At 45.1% G+C, this 22,019-nt stretch overlaps 1 protein-coding gene across 1 annotated transcript; it reads right to left on the reverse strand.

Annotated features, from left to right (window-relative positions):
- Window positions 1–280: 280 nt before the first annotated feature.
- Window positions 281–14,212, reverse strand: LOC115657334 (cytochrome P450 2J6-like). Its single transcript, XM_030575038.1, has 9 exons — window positions 14,042–14,212; window positions 12,125–12,287; window positions 10,785–10,934; window positions 9,043–9,203; window positions 8,472–8,648; window positions 6,102–6,243; window positions 2,735–2,922; window positions 1,232–1,373; window positions 281–459 (listed from the first exon to the last, which is right to left on the reverse strand). The coding sequence occupies exons 1-9, from the start codon at window positions 14,210–14,212 to the stop codon at window positions 281–283; spliced, it is 1,473 nt and encodes a 490-aa protein (XP_030430898.1).
- Between the last annotated feature and the right edge of the window lie 7,807 nt (window positions 14,213–22,019).

A 22,019-nucleotide genomic window follows, 5' to 3' on the forward strand; every position in this document is an offset into this window, starting at 1 on the left:
CACACCCCTGGTCCACCCAACTAAAGCCTGACTCTGTAATTCCTTGTTTTACATTTTCTCTCTCTGCAATGTATTAAGGAGAAAGCCTGGACACAGACCAATAATGAAGTGGCAACGTCTTGCACTTTAATTTCCCAAGGTGACAGATCGAGAAATTGACTCCACTGGCCTGAGCTGACACTGTCGTCAAAGCTGGGAGTCGAAAGCGGGGAAGCGGTACAAGGTGGAAATTCACAAAGGCACGCGTGCCTGCCTCCCGCACTTTGTGGGGTGCTGCAGCCTAGCGAGGAATAGCACAGATCTTATAGGGATGAGGCTGCAATGTACCCCCCAGCACAAACTCGGTGCTGATTTCCTTCACTCCCTCCGGCAACCTGAATGTGAACGCCCGCAGCAGGTTGGTGAAAAAGATGAAGAGCTCAGTCCTTGCCAGCTGCTCCCCCAAACACACACGGTGCCCTGCAAGAACAAAGGGACAGTGATTGAGTTCGGGGGGGAAGTCATTTGGAAATATGAATTAAGGTTGGATTGAATGTATTCCAATCCCTGTGTATCCAATCTGGTCAAAAATGGCAAAATCCTACTTCTCACTGGTGGAAGAAAAATACCATCTGTTTAAAGTGAAGTCATTAGTACTAAGAAGTACTTAAGGTAGGGTTACCAGACAGCAAATGTGAAAAATCGGGATGGAGGTGGGGGGGTAATAGGTGCCTATATAAGAAAAAAGCCCTGAATATAAAATCGGGACATCTGGTCACCCTAATTTAAGGATAGGTCTGTGCACATGCGGCTCAATATATTCTGTCCTCTGAAACTGAAACAGCTGTTGAGTAACAACGTAGGAACAGGAGATAAGGTCGTTTTCCACCTAACTGTTACTATACGGTTGAGGATCATATTTATTGCCTTCTGATTTCTAAATGCAGTAGAATTATACTAATATGTATTAATGATTGGGAGATCCAACGCATAATAATTATTTTTGCTAATTAGTATCACAAAATATTCCTTCCTTTGTTTTGACAATTCTCATTTTAGTATTAATAAGAACATAAAAAATGGTCATATTAGGTCAGATCAATGGTCCATCTAGAATTCTGTAATTCAATCTTTGCTGAGAAATGGGGTATAAATTACAAGGTCTGAAGGTCAACAAGGTTCCACTTCTAATCCATTAATTCACCCCTCACAATCGAACCCGCTAAGAAGCTTTTCCTGTCAGTGCTCTTACCTGCTGAGAATGGTAAGAAAGCTTCTTTCTTCACAAAATTTCCATCCTGATCCAGGAAGTGATTTGGGTTGAACTGCCGAGGTGTCTCCCATTGTTCTGGGTCGAGCAAGGCAGAGGTTAAGTTTGGGAGAATAATGGTGCCCTGCAAGGGAAAATTTGACTCAGTTTGGTGTCTTGCTGTCAGAGAGGTGGGTAAGTACAGACAGTTTTCATTTATTACCTTGCGTGGAAGGTCACCTAGAGCAAACCCTACATCCTCAGGAATAAATTCAGAGTGCAGTGGACAGTTGTGACGAAATGGGAATGTTCTTAATGTTTTCTCTAAGTGCTGTGTGAGTGCCTCAGTTTCCCCTATGTATTTCTCAAGTGTCTAGGGGTATGTGATTGTTGCAGAGCCCTAAGGGGCCAGTGTGATGCTGTCTGCACAGAGAATGGCTGATACCCTGTCTTCTGGCAACTGATGGCCTGGGCCCCTCCTTTGTAAAGGTGCCAAACTGAAGGTGTCGGAGAACAAAGAGATTAGGTGACCTCTTGGCTGGGGAAAGAGACAAAGGGAGAGGAGGGGCTGGAAAGTTTTCAGTTTGGAACTGGCTGGGAAAATGGAGGGGAGCCCAGACGGGGCTCTGGCCTCCCTGGGGCTCCCCAAGCTGGACCTGACTGAGGGAATCCTGTTGTCTGTACCCGCAAGACCTGTCTTGGACTGTGTTCCTGTCTTCTACTGGCCGGCTGAGAGTCATGGTGAATCTCAGGAAGCCGGGGGTGCAGGATGTTGTCCCCCCCAAACTCCATGACAACAATACATTTCTATATGTCCTTCTGCATCTAATGATAGCGGTCATGTTGCTAGACACACCAGCAACAAAGAGCCCAGTGCAAAAGTCTTATATCCAGAATCCTCCCTGCTTTAATATTGACTCCTCAATGGAAGCAAAAAGAGGAATGTTTAGCATTTTTAAACAATTGCTTTAAATTGACAAAGTTATATTATTCTGATGTTAACGGCAAGACACTGACAAGAGTTCAATGGACTGATAACAGAATTTGAAAAACGAGGCCATTCAGTGTGAGATTTAAAAATGGAGAAGAGATACAAGGTCCAAACCTTCTTTCTGGCCAAGAAACAGACCAGGTAGGATGTAGGAGGGGGAAGTAAAGGCGGCTTGAAGTCACCTTTGAGCTTCCCCTGTTCTTGGCTCTGCCCAGAGTGTACTGTTGCCAAGGCCCCTAAGGGACATACTGGCACCTGAGAATAGCCAGAGCACAGCAGGCTTCAAGAGGGGTCGCCCTGAGCTCTTTGCCGATTCTGTAATGTTTGAGGAATTCCCTAGAATTGGGGATATTTCCCAGTGGCCTCGTCCATCAGCTGTATTATTTAGGTATTGGAAGAAAGTGAAAGAGCTGCAGAGCAAAAGAGACTCAGGTCCACTGGTTATGTGTTGGATTCCTGGTACATTGGCCCTCTGATGGAAGGAGGGGCTATAAAGATAGAGACTGGCTCTGTACCTTCTCAACGGGAAAGCCCTGCAGCATTGTGTCTTTTACACATTCTCTGGGAACTCCCACTGCAATGATGCTGCTGCGGCGCTGAATCTCATGGATCACGGCATTGGTGTAGGGCAGGTTCTTCCGATCCTCGTAGCAGATTAATCGAGAGGGACCCAGCACAGTGTCCAGCTCCTTCTGGACTCTCTCTGAAGAGAAACATTAAGGACACACATCTTGGACTGTACGCGTGTGTGTATCCTGGATAAGGTGGGCAGACGGCAAGCGTGAAAAATCAGGACACTTTTTTTTCAGGGTGGGGGGTGGGTACAGTTGCCTATATAAGACAAAGCCCCTGATATTGGGACGGTCCCAATAATATCAGGTAGGGTGATCAGATGTCCCAATTTTATGGGGACAGTCCTGATTTGGGAGGCTTTTTCTTATATAGGCATCTATTATCCCCCACCCCGGTCCCAATTTTTCACACTTGCTATCTGGTTACCCTAATATCAGGACATCGGGTCACCTTGATCCTGGAGCCTTTTCTTTTCCCTGCTGGAATCTGATTTGAATCTTTCCTTTATTGCTGGGTTAACGTCAGTGAGAGGGTAAAGCCCTGCCAGCAGGACAAGCGTAGCAAGTAACGGCTGCATCTCAGTACCTGGGAGAGATTATCAGCACATTCCACAGAGACCCAGACAACAGATGACTGAAACTCAGTGTCCTGACCAAATTCCGCCCTGGTGAGGAGCTTTTCCCTTTCTTTTCTCTGACAGGAAGACTGATGATGGGGGCAGCACCCTCAGTAAACACTCGTGGCCATGAGTGCACTGTGCAGCAGACTGAACTAGATGACTTGGAGGTCCCTTGCAGTCCCATTCTATGGTGTCTGCTTCTGAGGCAGCCAGGAACCAGGCTGCTCCATAGGGAAAGCTTTCTCTAGCTTCATTTCACAGGTTAGATGCCTGTTTCTATGCCGTGCCCAGGACCTGTCCAATACAGTTTATTTCAGGTCCTGAGAGAACAACAGAGTTTTATCTGAGGTGGGATCAGCTGGCAGGGCCAGCTTTAGGAAGTGCAGGGCCCAATTCGAACAGTTTTGACGGGGCCCCGGCAGGGATGACTAAAAAAAAACCACATGTAAAAAAACACATGAGGCTTGTACTCACTGGGCAGTGCTCCGAGTCTTCAGCGGCTCTTCGGCGGTGGGTCCTTCACTTGCTCCAGGTCTTCGGCAGCACTGAAGGACCCGCCACCGGAGTGCTGCCGAAGACCCAGAGCGCCGCCAGGTGAGTAAAAGTTTAAAAGGCACCTCTAGGCAGGGAAGGGATTCTCAGTGGGCGGGGGGTCCTCTTAGGCGCGGGGCCCGATTCGGGGGAATTGGTAGAATAGGCCTAAAGCCGGCTCTGTCAGCTGGGAGTGCAGCTTAGCAGAGCAGGAGTTCAAAGTGTGCAGAGCAATTAAGACGTTATCTTAGCTGGAAACAGGAGCCCTCTAGTGCTAGAAGAGTGCAGTGACATTCACAGATGTCAGCAAGTAACGAAGCATGCTTGCGAGATGAAAGCAATAGCTGGGAAAGCAACAGCTGGGATTTAGAATGGCAGCCAGAGGATTCAAGGCCCCCCTTCTGGCCAATGCATCCGTATGATGTTCCTGTTTATAAATGAAAGAAAAGAGGGCTTCACAGCATCGCCCCTTGGCTTGAGCAGATAGCCAATGTGCAGGGCTTCACTGATCCTTTCCATTAGGAGGAGAACTCGAATATGCAAATAGGGCATTTCTTGGGTGCAATCCTGTGGATTTGCAAAGCATGTACACCAAGTCCTGTTTCCCTGAACACTGTAGGCTCAAACCAGAGGCAGTTTCCCTTGCTCATAATTTCCAAGCTTGCCTTCCCTGCCAGCACTTTGCACTCTTCCTTTGCATCCCCTCCAGGCCGTGCTTTTATCACTGCTCTCCGATTTCTCCTGGCTTTTCTCCCTGCTTTCTGCTTCTGACAAATGCTCACAGCCACAAGCCAACCAATGCACCAACCTCCACATTTTCAATCAGTTCCCAGGAATCCCCTCTTATTCTCCCAAAATTAATTCTTGCTCCGTCCTGCCATGTGACCAGTGCTTTGGGCAGTGACTTTTCTGGTTTCCACTATCTGACTCCATAAAGGAGCTTAATGTGCTTCTTTCAGTTAGCCAAAAGGAAGAGCAGCTGGCACACCCAGCAGGCTCAGCAAGGTCTGTGATTGCCTATAGATCAAAGCTACCCTCGCTGGCAGCTACCAACACCCTCCAGCATAACCGTGTGTCTGAAATGCAAGTTGGTTTTCCATCCTGGAGGCAGAGATGACCTGTGCCTGCCAATAGTGGGGGGCGAGGGGGGAGGAGTGAGGGCAGCCGGCTTCAGCAGTGTTAGTTACTGAGCATGCTCAGTACAAGCCAAGCAGCGAATCTGACAGAGCGGGCATGTGACCCCGCATCCCCCCACCCACGCGTAGCCTCTGCCTAGAAGAGAAGATGGAAGAGCCTGAGCCACACTAACTGAGAGACACACTCGGGAAGCACCATCTGCATGTGCTGTAAGGGACAACAGCATTCAGTGAATTGAAAGTCCTGCATTTGCGCAATCACAAAGACAACTTCACCAGCTAGCAACTCTGAAGGCACTTCCCTGGCCGGGGCACGTTCCTCACTGAGGACTATGACTACAATAGCGTGTTCCTCTAAAGGACGCCTCCACGCCGGCATTACCCTGTTCCTGGCAGTACTAACACAGGACTTGTGGCCCAGAAGGACACTGAGAATTAGAGACTGTGTTGCAAGGCATGCTGGGAAGGAGGCAGCATATATAGGTACCTCCCTTCCTTCATAACAGAAAGAGGGTGCAATGATTACTGACTGTCTCGTTAAAGGATCTTGAGAGAACCTGTGTATAGAGTCAGATGGCTGGAGGAGGAACCCAAGGAGGGAAAAAACGTTTAGATACTTGTGACTCAGGGAACCGCTGGGAAGAAGAAACCCTGAGTGTGTGAAGTTTGTTTGGGTGCGTGGGACTTTGTGATTTATTTGGACGTCTGAGTTTATCTGAATCAAGCAACAGTATCTTGTGGAAAGGTGATAAAGCTTGGCTTGAGAACCAGACACAAACTGTGGAAAAACCCCATATCTCTAAGACACAAGGGAGGCAGTGACCGGGGGTCAGAAATCGAAGACGCGTGACTCAAAGCTCAGTCCAGGCATCTGCTTTTATATCAGGGACCCATCTTGGAGCTGCAGCCACCAACTGCCAGTTTTAGACTTACAATCACCTAACAACATTGTGCAGAAGTGGTGACTTTCTACATATTGCACGATCTTATCTATGGTGCATGTACCTTCCTCAACCCCCTCACCTTGGATGTCTGGGTAAGCCACCATATTAAGCACTGCCCAGCGCATGGTGGTAGTTGTGGTTTCTGTGCCTGCCAAGAAAAGTTCGAAAATAGTCTGGACCAGGTTGTCTTCATCAAAGGTCGAATGAGGGTCAGCTTTGCTCTGCAGGTGACAATCAGAGGTTTGAGATTAGGGTACAAAGATAGGACAATCTGGGTAATAGCGAGTGTCACTCTGTACTGTTTTAATGCCCAGCAATGTGCAGTATATATAACTTTACAAAACAAAAAAAGTCTGTATTTTTAAAAGAACACTGGGAAACAGGAATGAGGATTCCATCCCTCCATGCTCCTTTATCATTTCCACTACAATGTCCTGTCACTCAAGCTTTGCTCCCGGTTCAGGATTGGACCCAGTGTTAGTGCAATATTCAGAGGACCTGGTAAGAGCAAAGTGGGTGAGAAACTACAGCACCAGCAGCTGAACTCTCCCTCCCAGCTGGACCAAATACAGCATGAAGAGCTTTGAAATCTGACAGCATGGCTGTAGCAAGAGGTGTAGAAAAGTTCCTTTGCTTCCACCATACGAGTTGCCAAAACCTGTTCCTCTGAACTGTTCTGTGTGATAGACAGTCCTGGGTGGTTCAGTTGGATTGTTTGCACCTGTTGGCAGAATCTCATAGTGCCAGGATTTGTCTAGTTATTTTGCAGTTAACATTGTTCAAACTGAGAAGTTGTTAGTGCTCAACAAGACAAATGCAGCATCTCCTCTACTTGACTTGAATTCAGAGAAGCTCATGAAGTTCGTGAAGTGCTGGGGGATATTTGTGCTCTGACCAGCGAGTTGTACCTATCTTTCTTGAGTGGTAAAAGGGAGGGAGGAGGAAGTGGGGGCATAGTTGGACGTGACTGTCGGTGCCTCCCAGAGGGAAACATTCTGTTTGAGGCCTGACACACTGATCAATTAGAAAATGGTTCCAAGTTGGGGTAGATAGTAAGGCCTCCTGGGTGCTGTGGTAATAATAAAAAAGTAGATCTGGCCAAAGAAAATGTTTTTCCAGATAGTAATTTTGCTGACAAATGCATCTTTTGGGGCACCAAAACTATTTGTGAATTCAGGTCGAATTTGGTGAATAGTTTCAGCCAAAGAAAGAAAAAGGAAAAAAAAAAGACAAGAAAATGAAGGATAGTCTAAATATTTTGACTTTTTGTTTTGAAAACTAGTTACATTAATTTTTAAGGGTGCAAAACATCCCAAAACTAAATGAAAAACTGAAAAATAAACCTATTTTGTGTTGAATAAAATGTTTCATTCAACCCCCAAATAATTTTTCTTTCAGGTTTCCATTTCTTTTTCAGCCTGAATGGTTTTTTTTCCCCAGAGTTTTTGGTTTGGCCCCTGAACCAAACAATATCAATTATTCACTCACTTCTGTAAAGTATCAGAGGGGTAGCCATGTTAGTCTGGATCTGTAAAAAGCGGCAAAGAGTCCTGTGGCACCTTATAGACTAACAGATGTATTGGAGCATGAGCTTTCGTGGGTGAATACCCACTTCGTCAGATGCATGTCACCCACGAAAGCTCATGCTTCAATACGTCTGTTAGTCTATAAGGTGCCAAAGGACTCTTTGCCGCTTTTCACTTCTGTAAGGAAGTACAAAACTAAACTTGTTTTAAACTTGTTCTGACAGTTTTTTCTCCATGTGCTAGTAATGCCTGTTTCCAATCCTGTGCAGTGTTGTTGTAGCCAACAACAGTTTCATTTTCAAATAAAAGTTCATGGGGCCCTTTATCAATCATATCAAATATTAGATCCAATGTGTTCCTTGAATCCAAGAGTTTTGTGACTCATTCAGCAAGAACAATGACGTTTGTCTAGTATGATGTATATTTCAAATCCCCATTCTATTTACTGATGTCTCTGAGCACGCACTACAGCATATCTTTCTTCTTACTATTAATTCCATGATATTATTAAGGGTTTAAATTACACTTACTGGACAGTAATTGCTCTTTTCCATCTTTTAAAATCTCCTTACCACCTCCATTTGCCTTTTTGCCATTGCTTTGATATCACCCTAGTCTCCATGGCAATTTGTTTTGGTCGTCATTTCTAAATCGACATTCATATAAAATGAGGGTCTTGGAATTTTTTTTTAAAAATAACCTCTTCACAGGTTGTCTATAAAATCAAAGAACTTAATCCTACTCTCATTGAAGTCAATGACAAAACACCCCATGACTTCTATGTGAGGAGATTAGAACCGTAAAACACATGAAACTTTTCAGAGGGTTCTTTTCCATCTTATCCTGGGGAAGTTTGTGTTTATACCAGAGGACAGCAGTGAAGGCCCGAAAGCACAGTAGTCATGTACAGCACAGACACTTACCTTGTCTATCTGAGCCAGGTAGAAATCAATGAAATCCTGTGGTTCGTCTGGTGACCCACGCTCTTGGTGGCTCCTGACCTCCTTCCTTGCAAAAGACCGGAGAAACTCTTGGCAATAGAATATCTTCTGGTGAGAGCCTGGGAGATGATCCATGAGCCAGGGGAAAACATCATACAGCTGTGAGAAAGGCAAACGTGAGATGTGCTCTCCCGCCAACAAAATAAACCCACCCCCAACGAGAAGCCGTAGCTTTGTTGGTGGAAGAAAGCACTGTCCATACTGGCACTTTTCGTTGGTAAAACTTTTGTCGTTCGGGGGCGAGGGGGTTTCACACCCTGAACGACAAACGTTTTACTGACGAAAATGCAGCGTAGACAGAGCCTAAGATTCCATTTACCCCAAAAACCTGAAACCTTCTTTACTCCACCACGCTGTACACCAGCCCTCACAAACTGTATAATAAGTAGTAAATTCCTCAATACAGAGATCGTCCTTCCTTCTTTGTTGGGTGAGAAACCGCGCCTTGCTTTGAATACAAATAAAATAACAAGAAGCACTCCTAGGTACTCACCAGCTCACTGAGGCCATTCCCTTGTTTGACCAAGTAATCATTGTTTTCAATCAGCTGGTGGAAATATTTGTCCTCAATGGAAAAACGATGTCCAAACACCACCGCCGCAATCACGTTTGAGACTGAATGGACGATGGGGAAAGAAGGATCCAGGGGTTCTCCTGCAAAAACAGTGATCAGAATTCACATTAACGTTCCCAGCACTGCTCCGCCCTCCCCCTATTGAGAGATGAATACTGAACAGGCCACTGAAGAGGGAGAGTGAGGGCAGCACGGCATTCTCATTTTGAATGGTTTTGATTCTGTGGTACTGGGTGGGAGGGTGTCAAGCACTCTCAGTGGACTCATTGCCCAAAACTAATTTGATATAAGCAGGTTCCTGACTCCATATTTAGACACCAAACTAATTGTTGCCTGATTTTCAAAGACAGCCCCAAGCTGTCTGCCTCTAAAGCCAGACCAGTCCGTGGTAATGATGCCTGATAGAAAAAGTTTGGCCAACTTTTGCTAGAAAAGTGCTCAGGTTTGGGGGACCTGCTGGACCACCTGCTGTGTTTGAATGCTGCTTTTTTTTGTTTTCATCTGTTGTAAATCTAGTAAGGAGCCTGTGGCTGTGCCCAGTCATAGTCCGCCCTCACTGCAGTTATCCAGGTGTTGATCACTTCTAGGATGGATTACTGAAATGCACTCTTTGTGGTATTGATCCATTACTAGATGGGAATGGTAGGATTGTCAATAATAATGCAGAAAAGGCAGAAGTATTCAGCTAATATTTCTGTTCTATATTTAGGGAAAAAACAGAAGATCTAGTCATACATGATAATGAAACACTTCCCATTCCAACAGTAACTCAAGAGAATGTTAAGTAGCAGCTATGAAAGTCAGACATTTTTAAGTCAGAAGGTCTTGATAATCTGCTTCTAAGACTTCTAAAAGAGCTGGCTGAGGAGCTCGCTGGATCATTAATGTTGATTTTCAACCACACTTGGAACACTAGGGAAGTTCCAAAAGACTGGGAGAATGCTAATGTTGTACCAATATGTTAAAGGGCAGGCAATTATATGTCTGGTACTCTGACATTGAACCCATAGATGTCAGGCAAAAAAAGGGAGCAGCTAATACAGGACCTGATTACTAAAGAATGAAAGGAGAATAATATAATTAATGTCAATCAACACAGGTTTATGGAAAATAGATCCTGTCAAATTAACTTGGTATCTTTTTCTGATGAGATTACAAGTGTAGTTTGATAAAGGAATTAGTGTTGATGTGGCATTGCCTGACAGTTTGGTTAAAAAATAGGAACGATACAAAATGAACACAGCACACATTAAACAGATATAAAATTGGCTAACTGATAGGTCTCAAAATGTAACAGTAAATGGGGAATCATCATTGAGCGTGTGTTTTTCTAGTGGGGTACAACAGGGATTGGTTCTTGGCCCTACGTTATTTAACTGCTTACTGTATTTTTCACTCCATGCATCTGATGAAGTGAGTTTTAGCCCACAAAAGCTTATGCCCAAATAAATTTGTTAATCTCTAAGGTGCCACAAGGACTCCTTGTTGTTTTTGCTGATACAGACTAACAGGCTACCCTTAACACTTGTGATCACGTAAAGCACTGGTGTTAACTCCGCCCATATCTAGCCATCTGGGGCCTGGAATTCTCTCCTCTTGGTGGCATGACAGAGACATACTTCTGGAAGTGAAAAGACCCAGCTATGCTGGCCGTGATGTACCTCTCTCATTCATAAAGTACTCCAGCAGCTGACGGGCCTCCTCTTGGATTCGGTGCTCTAGGCCTTTCTTGCCCAGTCCCAGGTTCCGCAGGGTCATCAGCCCGAAGCGTCTCTGCTGCTTCCAGGTGTGACCACTTGTGAAAATAATACCTGAGGCCATTGAGAATTGTTGTTTATATAAAGTAAAATCCTTCACTTAGTAACAGTTAAATCTAAACTAAATTTTCTAACAGGAGAAGTAAATGCAGAAGAACGTGACTCCTAGCGGATCTCCTTTATCTGGCCACAGATGTGGCATGGATTGTGACAACTTCAGAGAAGTCCTTGATGTCAAGGGTTTTGTTGCTCTTATAAGAGAAATAGAAAGCGGGGCTTCAAAAACTCAGGATGCAGTTTTCTTCAATCATTTGTGATCCAAAAACATGTAATTCTACAGCAGGGAACCCATACCAGGGATTCTAGAGAAGAGGGGAATTCCGTGGGGTGAGATTTGCAGCAGTGCAGGGCATTCATAAAAGGGCAAGGATGGTTGTGTTTGAATGACAATGCAGGGATCTGACCTGAAGCCCAGCAGGTGAGAAGATCCTGCCCAGGTTGAAAAGCCACCACATTAGATGACTATCACAAAACTAGTACTGTGTAAAGCAGGGGTGGCCAACCCGTGGCTCTGGAGCTGCATGCGGCTCTTCCTAGGTTAATATGCAGCTCCTTGCATAGGCACTGACTCCGGGTCTGGAGCCATAGATGCTAACTTTCCAATGTGCTGGGGAGTGCTCAGTGCTCAACCCCCTGCTCTGCCCCAGGCCCTGAGCCCACTCCACCCGTTCCCCCAAACCTGCCATGCCCTCGTTCTTCCCCCCTCCTCACCAGAGCCTCCTGCACACTCCGTAACAGCTGATCGCAGCGGGCGGGAGGCACTGATTGGTGGGGCTGCCGGCGGGCAGGAGGCGCTGCAGGTTGGAGTGGGGGGAGCTGATGGGGGGGCTGCTTACATATTAGTGCGGCTCTTTGGCAATGTACATTGGTAAAATCTGGCTCCTTCTCAGGCTCAGGTTGGCCGCCCCTGGTGTAAAGCATATATACAATGGGAGCAATGCCAGCTGATGTTCACATTCCTGGCTGATGCTTCAAACTTCTTAGCCAGGATTTTGCTCCTCTGTTCTATTCAGTGGTTGTTTGTCTTATTGATTAGTATCGGAAAAGTCACTCTTGTAGCAATTTTACTCATTTGCAACAGCATTCCCATGCGGAGATGACTATGGAAGCAGGGAGCAGCCACACTTAGAGGATCATGTGAACTTATTTTTTTCTGTATAGTTTATAAGGAAAGAAAATGTTACCCTTTCCTCTGGCCGTTTTCTGAAGAAAAGGAGTTGCTGGCCGGCCAGAGACGTCTTCAGAGTGGACAGTCAGGCCATCCTTCACGGCTGTGAATCCGTTCAGTATGATGACAGGAACGTGTCCAACCCACAGGGTGAAGATGTTACCGTAAATCTGTGCCAACTAGAGACATCATCAGTGCTAGAAAACCACAAGCCAAAAAACCTGCATACAATGAATCAACCACCCAGCTCACTTCAGGACACTCTGCTGGGGGTCGGGAGAGCACTGTAGAAACATTTGTAGTGAAACCCCAAACCATGGCAAAAGATGAGCTCAAGTCAGAACAGCATCATAGCTGAGTATGAGATAAGACAATAGCCTCTCATCCAACAGGATGTCTCAGCAGCTGTGTCCTGGGGATGCTGTTTAAATGTCTTGTACGGAATGGGATAGAGTTACCTACAGGTGAATTTCACCTCATGATTGGACAGACGTCCCCAGGAGTAGAACGGCTTGTGCCTTCCAGTTAAGGGGACAATTCTGTGGTATCTCTTCTAATACCCTGTAAACATTGCAACTAAAACACACTGAATGAAGCTGGTAACTGACATTCCTGGGAGACTTCGTATTGTCCCTTGGAGTCACAGTTTATCAGGGTTAGTTATATGCGATAATGCTGGGCAATCTCATGCATCTCAGTCTTCCTAAGTGCCCCTTGCAGTGACCTACCTCTGAACTCATTGAAGCATCTCATTTTCTCCTTTAGAGCTGCTGGCAAATTACAAACAGCCCAGCACACAGGAACATCCCTATTATAGCTCAGTAGTTTGAGCATTGGCCTGCTAAACCCCCAGGGCTGTGAGTTCAATCCTTGACGGGGCCACTTAGGGATCTGGGGCAAAAAAATGGTCCTGCTAGTGAAGGCAGGGGGATGGACTTGATGACCTTTCAAGGTCCCTTCCAGTTCTAGGAGACTGGTATATCTCCAATTAATTTCTTTTATTTTTATTTATTTATTTCCCCATCATACACCATTAGAATCCTAGAAGATTAGGGTTGGAAGAGACCTCAGGAGGTCATCTAGTCATTCCTCTCACCTGCCCCTGTTTTCTGAATCCTTTAAAGCAACCAGATTTCTCAGCATGTTATAAAGGGACATTCACTCCAGAACTTGTATAAAGGGCAAATTTCTGCCTAAGGCAGCTGGTCATTTGCTGCCTCTCTCTTTGCAATAATTTCTGTCACTGGTATGTGAAAAAGATCTTTCTGTCTCGCAACGGGGCTATTCCTTCTGCCTGACGAAATTGTGTGTCCCAGTTTCTTACCACAGAAGTGAATGTGACACCACCTACTGAGCATTAAGGCTTCGGTGAAGAATTGAGCTGGAAGGGACGATGGGCTGGGAAGGAGCATAGCCATCCCAGAAACATAAATACCTGGATACAAGCAAATGTAGCAAGAAATACTGAAAGAAACCAGGCGAAAGCTGAATAGATTTAGGCTGAACTTTTCCAAGGAGGTGCCTCAATAAATCCATATTTAACACCTGCAGATCCCATTGACTTCAGTGGGACTTGAGGAAGCTCAGCACCTCAGCACCTCAGAATATCATCTCACGTTATCTAGGGAGTTACATATAAATTTAGGAGCCTACTCATGACCTATCAGGGTTTGAACCCACCCCTTTTAAACAAGTCAATTCATTTTGCTGAGTCAGGAATACTTCATTCTCATTCAATCTTCTGCTCAGCAAACGCCACTAAATTCACATTTTCATCGCTAACAGGTAATGGAATGTGTGGCCATCATTTACTTCCCCATGCACAAGCCAGAAGAAATGTTATTTAGCACACAGATGTGCTTTATTCGACGGCTGCTGCATTTTGCCAATTTTATCATTTACTTGGATATATTTGAACACACATTCATAATACCTTAATGAGAAGCTCGTGCTGGCGTTTGAAATCCATCTGCCACACGGTGCCGATGAGGGGGAGGGGAGTTGGTCCAGGAGGAAGCCGGCTACATGCCCACTTCAGTTTCAGAAATTGCCCAACAAAGAGAGAGATGAGCAGAGCTACTAAAAACTCGCTGATCAACAACATCGCCCTGCTGCTCTGTCTGTCTGTCCACTGTGTGGTCAGGTCTGAACTCTCCCTGTCTATTTTGAGGTTCTAGATCTCCCTAGATAGGCTTTAATCCCCTTCTATCTACCTCTCTCCTTCTCCCTGTGATTCCCTGCTTTTATACCTATCATCAAAGTGGCGAATTGCAAGACTCATGTGTATTTAACAAGACCTTTGTACTGGAGAATAAGCCAACCTTTCAGCTAGTCAAACCTTACCCACTATACCTTAACCTCTAAAGCTCCCAGTGAGACTGGCCTGCCTTCCTCTGCATACATGTTACGTGTAAAGGTAAAAACCAGCTTGAATGTTAATTATATAATTTGATGAAGGGCTGGGAGAAAGTCCTTGGGAAAGTTTTCACACAAATTGAGAACTCTCACAGAAAGGACAGTTACTTACCTTGTACAGTAACTTGTGTTCTTCAAGATGTGTCCCCCTATGAGTTCTCCACGTCAGGATATCCGCATGCCCATGACCTCTTGATCTGAGATTTTGTCAACCATTTCCGTGCGTCCACGCCTGCACCCCAGACACCCTAATGCCCCAATACAAGCATATATAGGGGCAGATCTGCTGCCACTTGTAGCCTATAAAACATATTAAGTATAAATTAGGCTTTGGCCTAAAATTAGCCTAAGCGTATGGGAAACTGAGTCTGCGAGTAGAAGTTAGCAATAAGTTGGAGACAGTATGGCAGAAAACAGAAGTGAGCAAGAACATGACCCATGGTGAGATTGCTGTTACGTTTTGGTTATAACTGTTTAAGCAAGGTTTTCAGTGAGTGATTTTCAGAATTTTCAGTGTTTCATTAAATGCTGTCTGTATTGATAGCATAGGATGGACATTGGTGCAGATGTTAATTTAAATAATATGTAATAGAAAGAGCCAATGAGGAGGTGGCAAAATAATATTATGGCAAGGGGCAGTTTAATGTTAATGAGTTTTATCCAGGATTATCAAAGGAGCCGTTTTGTTAAATTGGGGAGAGCTCCAATTAACATCAAAAGGGGACCATTGGGGTCCGGGATTATAAAGTTGTTTTGCACTCTGCTGTGAGTGGACTGGTCACCCATTGATACATGAGTTCATGTTTGAGTGTAAGTATAATTGGAGGGTGGTGGAAGTGGCAATTGCATGTCTCTTTGCTTAACTAATCATTTTTCTTTTTGAATAAAGTTTGGTTTTATTATTCAAAGTGTTGCCTAGTGGTCCTCTACTAAATTAGAAGCAAGAGGAAAACCAAGGACAAGATAGGCCCACTGCTCAGTGAGGAGAGAGAAACAGTAACAGGAAACTTGGAAATGGCAGAGATGCTCAATGACTTCTTTGTTTCGGTCTTCACCGAGAAGTCTGAAGGAATGCCTAACACAGTGAATGCCAATGGGAAGGGGGTAGGTTTGGAAGATAAAATAAAAAAAGAACAAGTTAAAAATCATTTAGAAAAGTTGGATGCCTGCAAGTCACCAGGGCCTGATGAAATGCATCCTAGAATACTCAAGGAGCTAATGGAGGTATCTGACCCTCTAGCTATTATCTTTGGAAAATCATGGGAGACAGGAGAGATTCCAGAAGACTGGAAAAGGGCAAATATAGTGCCCATCTATAAAAAGGGAAATAAAAACAACCCAGGAAACTACAGACCAGTTAGTTTCACTTCTGTGCCAGGGAAGATAATGGAGCAAATAATTAAAGAAATCATCTGCAAACACTTGGAAGGTGGTAAGGTGATAGGGAATAGCCAGCATGGATTTGTAAAGTACAAATCATGTCAAACCAATCTGATAGCTTTCTTTAATAGGATAACGAGCCTTGTGGATAAGGGAGAAGCGATGGATGTGGTATACCTAGACTTTAGTAAGGCATTTGATACATCTTGCATGATATTCTTATCAATAAACTAGGCAAATACAACTTAGATGTGGCTACTCTAAGGTGGGTGCATAACTGGCAGGATAACCGTACTCAGAGAGTAGTTATTAATGGTTCTCAATTCGGCTGGAAAGGTATAACAAGTGAGGTTCTGCAGGGGTCTGTTTTGGGACCAGCTCTGTTCAATGTCTTCATCAACGACTTAGATATTGGCATAGAAAGTATGCTTATTATGTTTGCAGATGATACCAAACTGAGAGGGATTGCAACTGCTTTGGAGGATAGGGTCATAATTCAAAATGATCTGGACAAATTGGAGAAATGGTCTGAGGTAAACAGGATGAAGTTCAATAAAGACAAATGCAAAGTGCTCCACTTAGGAAGGAACAATTCATTTCACACATACAAAATGGGAAGAGACTGTCTAGGAAGGAGTACAGCAGAAAGGGAACTAGGGGTTATAGTGGACCACAAGCTAAATATGAGTCAACAGTGTGATGCTGTTGCAAAAAAAGCGAACATGATTCTGGGATGCATTAACAGGTGTATTGTGAGCAAGACACGAGAAGTTATTCTTCCACTCTACTCTGCGCTGGTTAGGCATCAGCTGGAATATTGTGTCCAGTTCTGGGCACCGCATTTCAAGAAAGATGTGGAGAAATTGGAGAGGGTACAGAGACGAGCAACAAGAATGATTAAAGGTCTAGAGAACATGATCTACGAAGGAAGGCTGAAAGAATTGGGTTTGTTTAGTTTGGAAAAGAGAAGACTGAGAGGGGACATGATAGCAGTTTTCAGGTATCTAAAAGGGTGCCATAAGGAGGAGGGAGAAAACTTGTTCATCGTAGCCTCTAAGGATAGAATAAGAAGGAATGGGCTTAAACTGCAGCAAGGAAGGTTTAGGTTGAACATTAGGAAAAAGTTCCTAACTGTCAGGGTGGTTAAACATTGGAATAAACTGCCTAGGGAGGTTGTGGAATCTCCATCTCTGGAGATATTTAAGTGTAGGTTAGATAAATGTCTATCAGGGATGGTTTAGACAGTATTTGGTCCTGCCATGAGGGCAGGGGACTGGACTCGATGACCTGTCAAGGTCCCTTCCAGCCCTAGAATCTATGAATCAATAAATGTTCGTTGGGTCTGAGAGGGTGCTCCATACAGAAGAGTTTTAGTCTGTCCTCCCTCAGAGCTAAAAAACCTGTTTTTAAATCCAAAACAAATTGTAAATTGAGAGGGAATATGGGTTTCTCCCAAGCCCTGAAGACAGCTGGCATGTCCCTCGCTGCAGGGAAAGGACCTGTGGCAGGTCTGACAAGGTTTGAAGGCCGGAGTCTTGGGTATAACCCGCACTCAAGGCCATGCAAGAGGCCCAGAGGGGAAAAAAACCACAAAGGCCCAAATGGTAGAGAACCCCTGAAAGCACAAACATGTGCTAATAACAGGAAAAAATAAAGAAATAACTCAACTAAAAAGGTATAAAGAAAGGGAGATGTAACAAGCTGCATGGCTCATTTTACAGACATCTCGATGCTCCAACTCAAGCAGCAGCTGGAGCAGTGACGGGTCTGCCCCTCCCTACGTGCCCTCGCCCCACGGCACAAGGTGTCTGGGGTGCAGGTGTGGCTCCAGGTAAACTGCTGACAAGAGTCTCTGCTCAGGAGTGCACAGGCAGGCACCTATCCTGTTGTGGAGCAGCCATAGGGACATGACTCGAAGACGAATTGTTGGCTCTCAATTTAGTTTGAAAAAAATGGAATTCCTTTAGGCTCTGCAAAACACAAGAGCTTGGCCACTGTGTGCTTGTATGATTATTAGTTTATTCCCCTGGAGGCCCTAGGAGGAGGAAAATAATTTAATTAAAATCAGAGTTTTTATCAGTTGCATAGAACATCTTCAATTTGGTTAAAGAAAATTCACTAGCATGCTCCAGGGATGCCAGGAGTTGTAAACCCACCCTATTCCAGTATTGGAATAGAATTGAATAGAATAGCATGCTCCAGCTGCTCCAGGGATGCCAGGAGTTGTAAACCCACCCTATTCCAGTATTGGAATAGAATTGAATAGCATCCTTTCCCCCAATACTGGGGGAGAACCTCATCTAGAGCACCAAGAGGCAGTGACTGAAACTCCTGTTGAGAGGAGACCCTTGTAAGAGGAGTTCCTGAAAAGGAATGGGGAAAGTGGGTTGGGGGGTTTGACTTGACTAGAGTAACCTATTTGAATTATTTTCAGTACACCTCTGTCACTGGTTATACTGCTCCATGCTTCCTGGAAATAATGCAAATGGTCCCCAAAGGAGCTAGGGGGAAGAGATAAAGATCCTCCAAGACTGGTTGTCAGCTCTCTCTATAAACATCAAAATGATGTAGAGCCAGCCTTAGCAGCGTTCAGTGGTGATGCTGATGAAGTCTCCTCCCTTGTATATGTTATTTCTTCTTAGAGAAATCTTATGTTCTCTGATATGGATGATGACAAGGAGTAATGACAGGCTGTTTCAGCGGAGTATGATATCAAGACTGCTTCTTCTTGTATAGGGAAGTGTAGAGAACCAATGACCATAACGTGGTAGGAGAGTCGTCCAGTGTACATTACGACTCATCAGTTCTAGAACTGATCAGATGATTCCCATCAAAGAGGCGGTCTTCCAGTGTAACATGGACCTTCTTTGGCAACCCAGAAGACTGGAGCCATGACACATGCCGCATAGTCATCTCTGCTGCCACCGATCGCAGCACCATTTCAGCACCATCAATACAGGTGCATAGGGAAATTTTCTCTATTTATTGACCCTTGTAGTGCGGCGCCCTGGCTCCCAGCTGCGCCTGAGAGGGCCGAGCCCCTGCAGCCTCCAACGTGGGCGGAGCCACCGCCGCCCGTTCCCGTCCCCCGGAAGTCAAGGGGCAGGACAGGAAGTATAAAAGCACAGCCCTGGCGCTCACTTGGAAGCCGGCCGCCGAAGAGACCAGACACAGGTGGCCGAGCTCCTGCCCAGCCTCCTGAGGAGCTGCCTGAGCTTCCCCGTGCCCGGTATCCCAAGGAGAACTGGCCGAGCCTGCCCCACGCCCAGTATCCCGAGGAGGACTGGCCGAGCCTGCCCCGCGCCCGGTATCCCGAGGAGGACTGGCCGAGCCTGCCCCGCGCCCGGTATCCCGAGAAGGACTGGCCGAGCCTGCTCCGTGCCCGGTATCTGGACGGGGTGGGGAACTGGTGGCGGACCCCACTAGAATTGCATGCAGCTCAGCATAGAAACGGCATGTTTTGGGCCCTGCCCCAGACCTTCCATTTGCTTCTTTGGTTTTCTGGTAGGCTTGTCTGAGCTCCTTAACTTTCACTCTGCACTGCAGTGAGTCCCTGGTGTGGCCTTTCTCCATCATGGCCTTGGAAATTTTTTTGAATGTTTTTTCCTTTCATCTTTTGGAACGGAGTTCTGTTAGAACGGAATCCTCTCCCCATATAGCGATCAGATCCAGTATCTCCCATGCGGTCCATGCTGGAGCTCTTTTTCGATTCTCAGGAGACTGCATTGTTACCTGTGCTGATGAGCTCTCCACGCTGGCCAAACAGGAAATGAAATTCAAAAGTTTGTGGGGCTTTTCCTGTCTCCCTGGCCAGTGCATCCGAGTTCAGATTGCTTTCCAGAGCGGTCACAATGGTGCACTGTGGGATACCGCCTGGAGGCCAATACCGTCGAATTGTGGCCACACTAACCCTAATCCGACATTGCAATACCGATTTCAGCGCTACTCCTCTCGTCGAGGAGAAGTACAGAAACCGGTTTAAAGAGCCCTTTATATCGCTATAAAGGGCCTCATTGTGTGGACGGGTGCAGGGTTAAATCGGTTTAACGCTGCTAAATTCGGTTTAAACGCGTAGTGTAGACCAGGCCTGAGTTAGACATACTGTGTTTTCATTAAATCATGTGTTCAGTGGGTTTGATGTAAGTGCGCCACTTTCCATATTAATGGGTAATGGCATTTCTGACTTCAGTTTACTGTCACACAAATTTTGGTTAAAACTTTCCTTAGCATGAAAAGTACCTTACCGATAATTTACATATATGTTCTCAATCACTGTCAGTCAATTCATTATATGAAAATAAGTAAATGCCTTAACAAGAATCTCATGATCACTTTTAAAACCCAACTCCCATGTTCGCAAATATAGGCTTAGGCATTGATCCAGCTGATAACTGGCTACCTGTCCACCTATCGCAGCTTTAGAAATTGCACAATCATATGAAACATAGCCAAAGCTATTAAAAATGTGACCTAACACAAGTATCTTCCTGCTGCTTTATCCATCAATCCTCAGGGCTGTTGCTGTGAAATGCTGAATTCTTACTGCCTCTTTTCTAGCTTCTGGCTCTTCCTGATACTTCTTCCTCCCCTGTATTGCTTTCGCTCATTTATTGTCCCTGTCATAACCCAGAATTGCCAGGCTAAGGGGTACTTGATACATTTCTACTGAAGAACGATTCAATGTTTCTGCCAGCCAAACCACACCGACTCGACATTAAGCCCCTCAGAAATCATGAGTTCCAGATTTTAAAAGGAAAACCAGCAAATGGTAAAATGTTCAACTTTATGCAGCCTTAAGTTTTGCGACATGAGCTGCTGCATGAGGTTACAATTAGCATTTTATTCCCCTGCTTGTCAAGAATTACATGAAATCAGAGTTTTTAAATTTGCTTTGTTGTTTGCATAGCTCAGGTTTTGACTGGATTCAATTTAATGAGGTGGTTTAAAACGAAGGGGGCCATGCATAAAACAAGCTTCCCTTCGAAACCGAGTACCTAATAACAGTAACTCTGGCTATACGAGTTGGTTGCCTGCATGGATCCCTACTGCTGGTGTGCATGTGCGGGCATCTGGATTTTTGTGGTCAGCAGTGTCTGAGGCTGCACATGCACTGACTTTCCCTACAGTCCCACATCTGAGGGCACGTAACGGGGTGCAGTGCAGACCCACTTCAGTTCCTGCACTAATTTAGAATCCAGGAGCAGTTTAATCCCCAAAGTAATGGGGAAGAAGAGAAGGGGTGGAGATTCACAGGAAGATATTGAGAACTCTTTTCTTCTCCTTCTTTTCCTTCTACTTCCTTCTCCTTCTTCTAGTACTGTCAGTGTGCATCCTCAGTAATGCTGAATGTCTTGAGGATTGTTTGAAATTGCAAGCTATCACTTTGAGTGTGTCCCTGACCAACTGGCTCTGCAGAAAGCATGTGACCAGAAAGAGCCCACCGGCCTCGAGTAAAGTGGGGTGAATTGAGCCTTTCTGCCTTGGGGTTCTTTGTGTTATAATTTGAATTCTAAGAAAGAGTGGTGTTACGTTTCCACCTTCCAGCAAGAACATTTCATATTTTTAATCTAACTTCTTTGTATGCCATGATATGAAGTATAAACAACCCCCAGCAGGCTCTGAAGCATCCCTAGCCGGAGGCAGGATAGTTTGGCTCTTCCAAATATGGAATCAGACCTAGACAGTAGGTCTAGAAAGCAGTTCAGGGATGGAACTCCACAGTCCAGCTTTAGCTCTAAGACCAGGACATGTCTGAGGCATGCAGCAAACGCTGCTCTGGATCTGCTGTAACAAACCCTGGTGCAATAAGAAGGGAAAGAAGTGCTCGTTCATCATAGGTTTGGTAGACTGTAAAGATACGAATAATAATGTATAAACACAAGAAACCTATTGGCCTAGACTAAGAATTAGGCTAAGAGCAAGGCCTCAGAGCCTTAGTAGAAGTTGTTCAATGAAGTTAGCAGAAGTAAGTAAACTAACAGTGACCTTAAATCATAAAATGGCTTAAGACTTGTTTTGCCTGTTTTGTCAGAATCACAAGTGCTGAAAGACTAAAGAAGGCAGTTGGTATCAGATTTAGAGTATTTTTGGAAGAAAACATCAGATCATAGAATCAT

This window comes from Gopherus evgoodei, chromosome 9 (genome assembly GCF_007399415.2).
Source record: "Gopherus evgoodei ecotype Sinaloan lineage chromosome 9, rGopEvg1_v1.p, whole genome shotgun sequence".
NCBI classification, from domain to species: domain Eukaryota; kingdom Metazoa; phylum Chordata; order Testudines; family Testudinidae; genus Gopherus; species Gopherus evgoodei.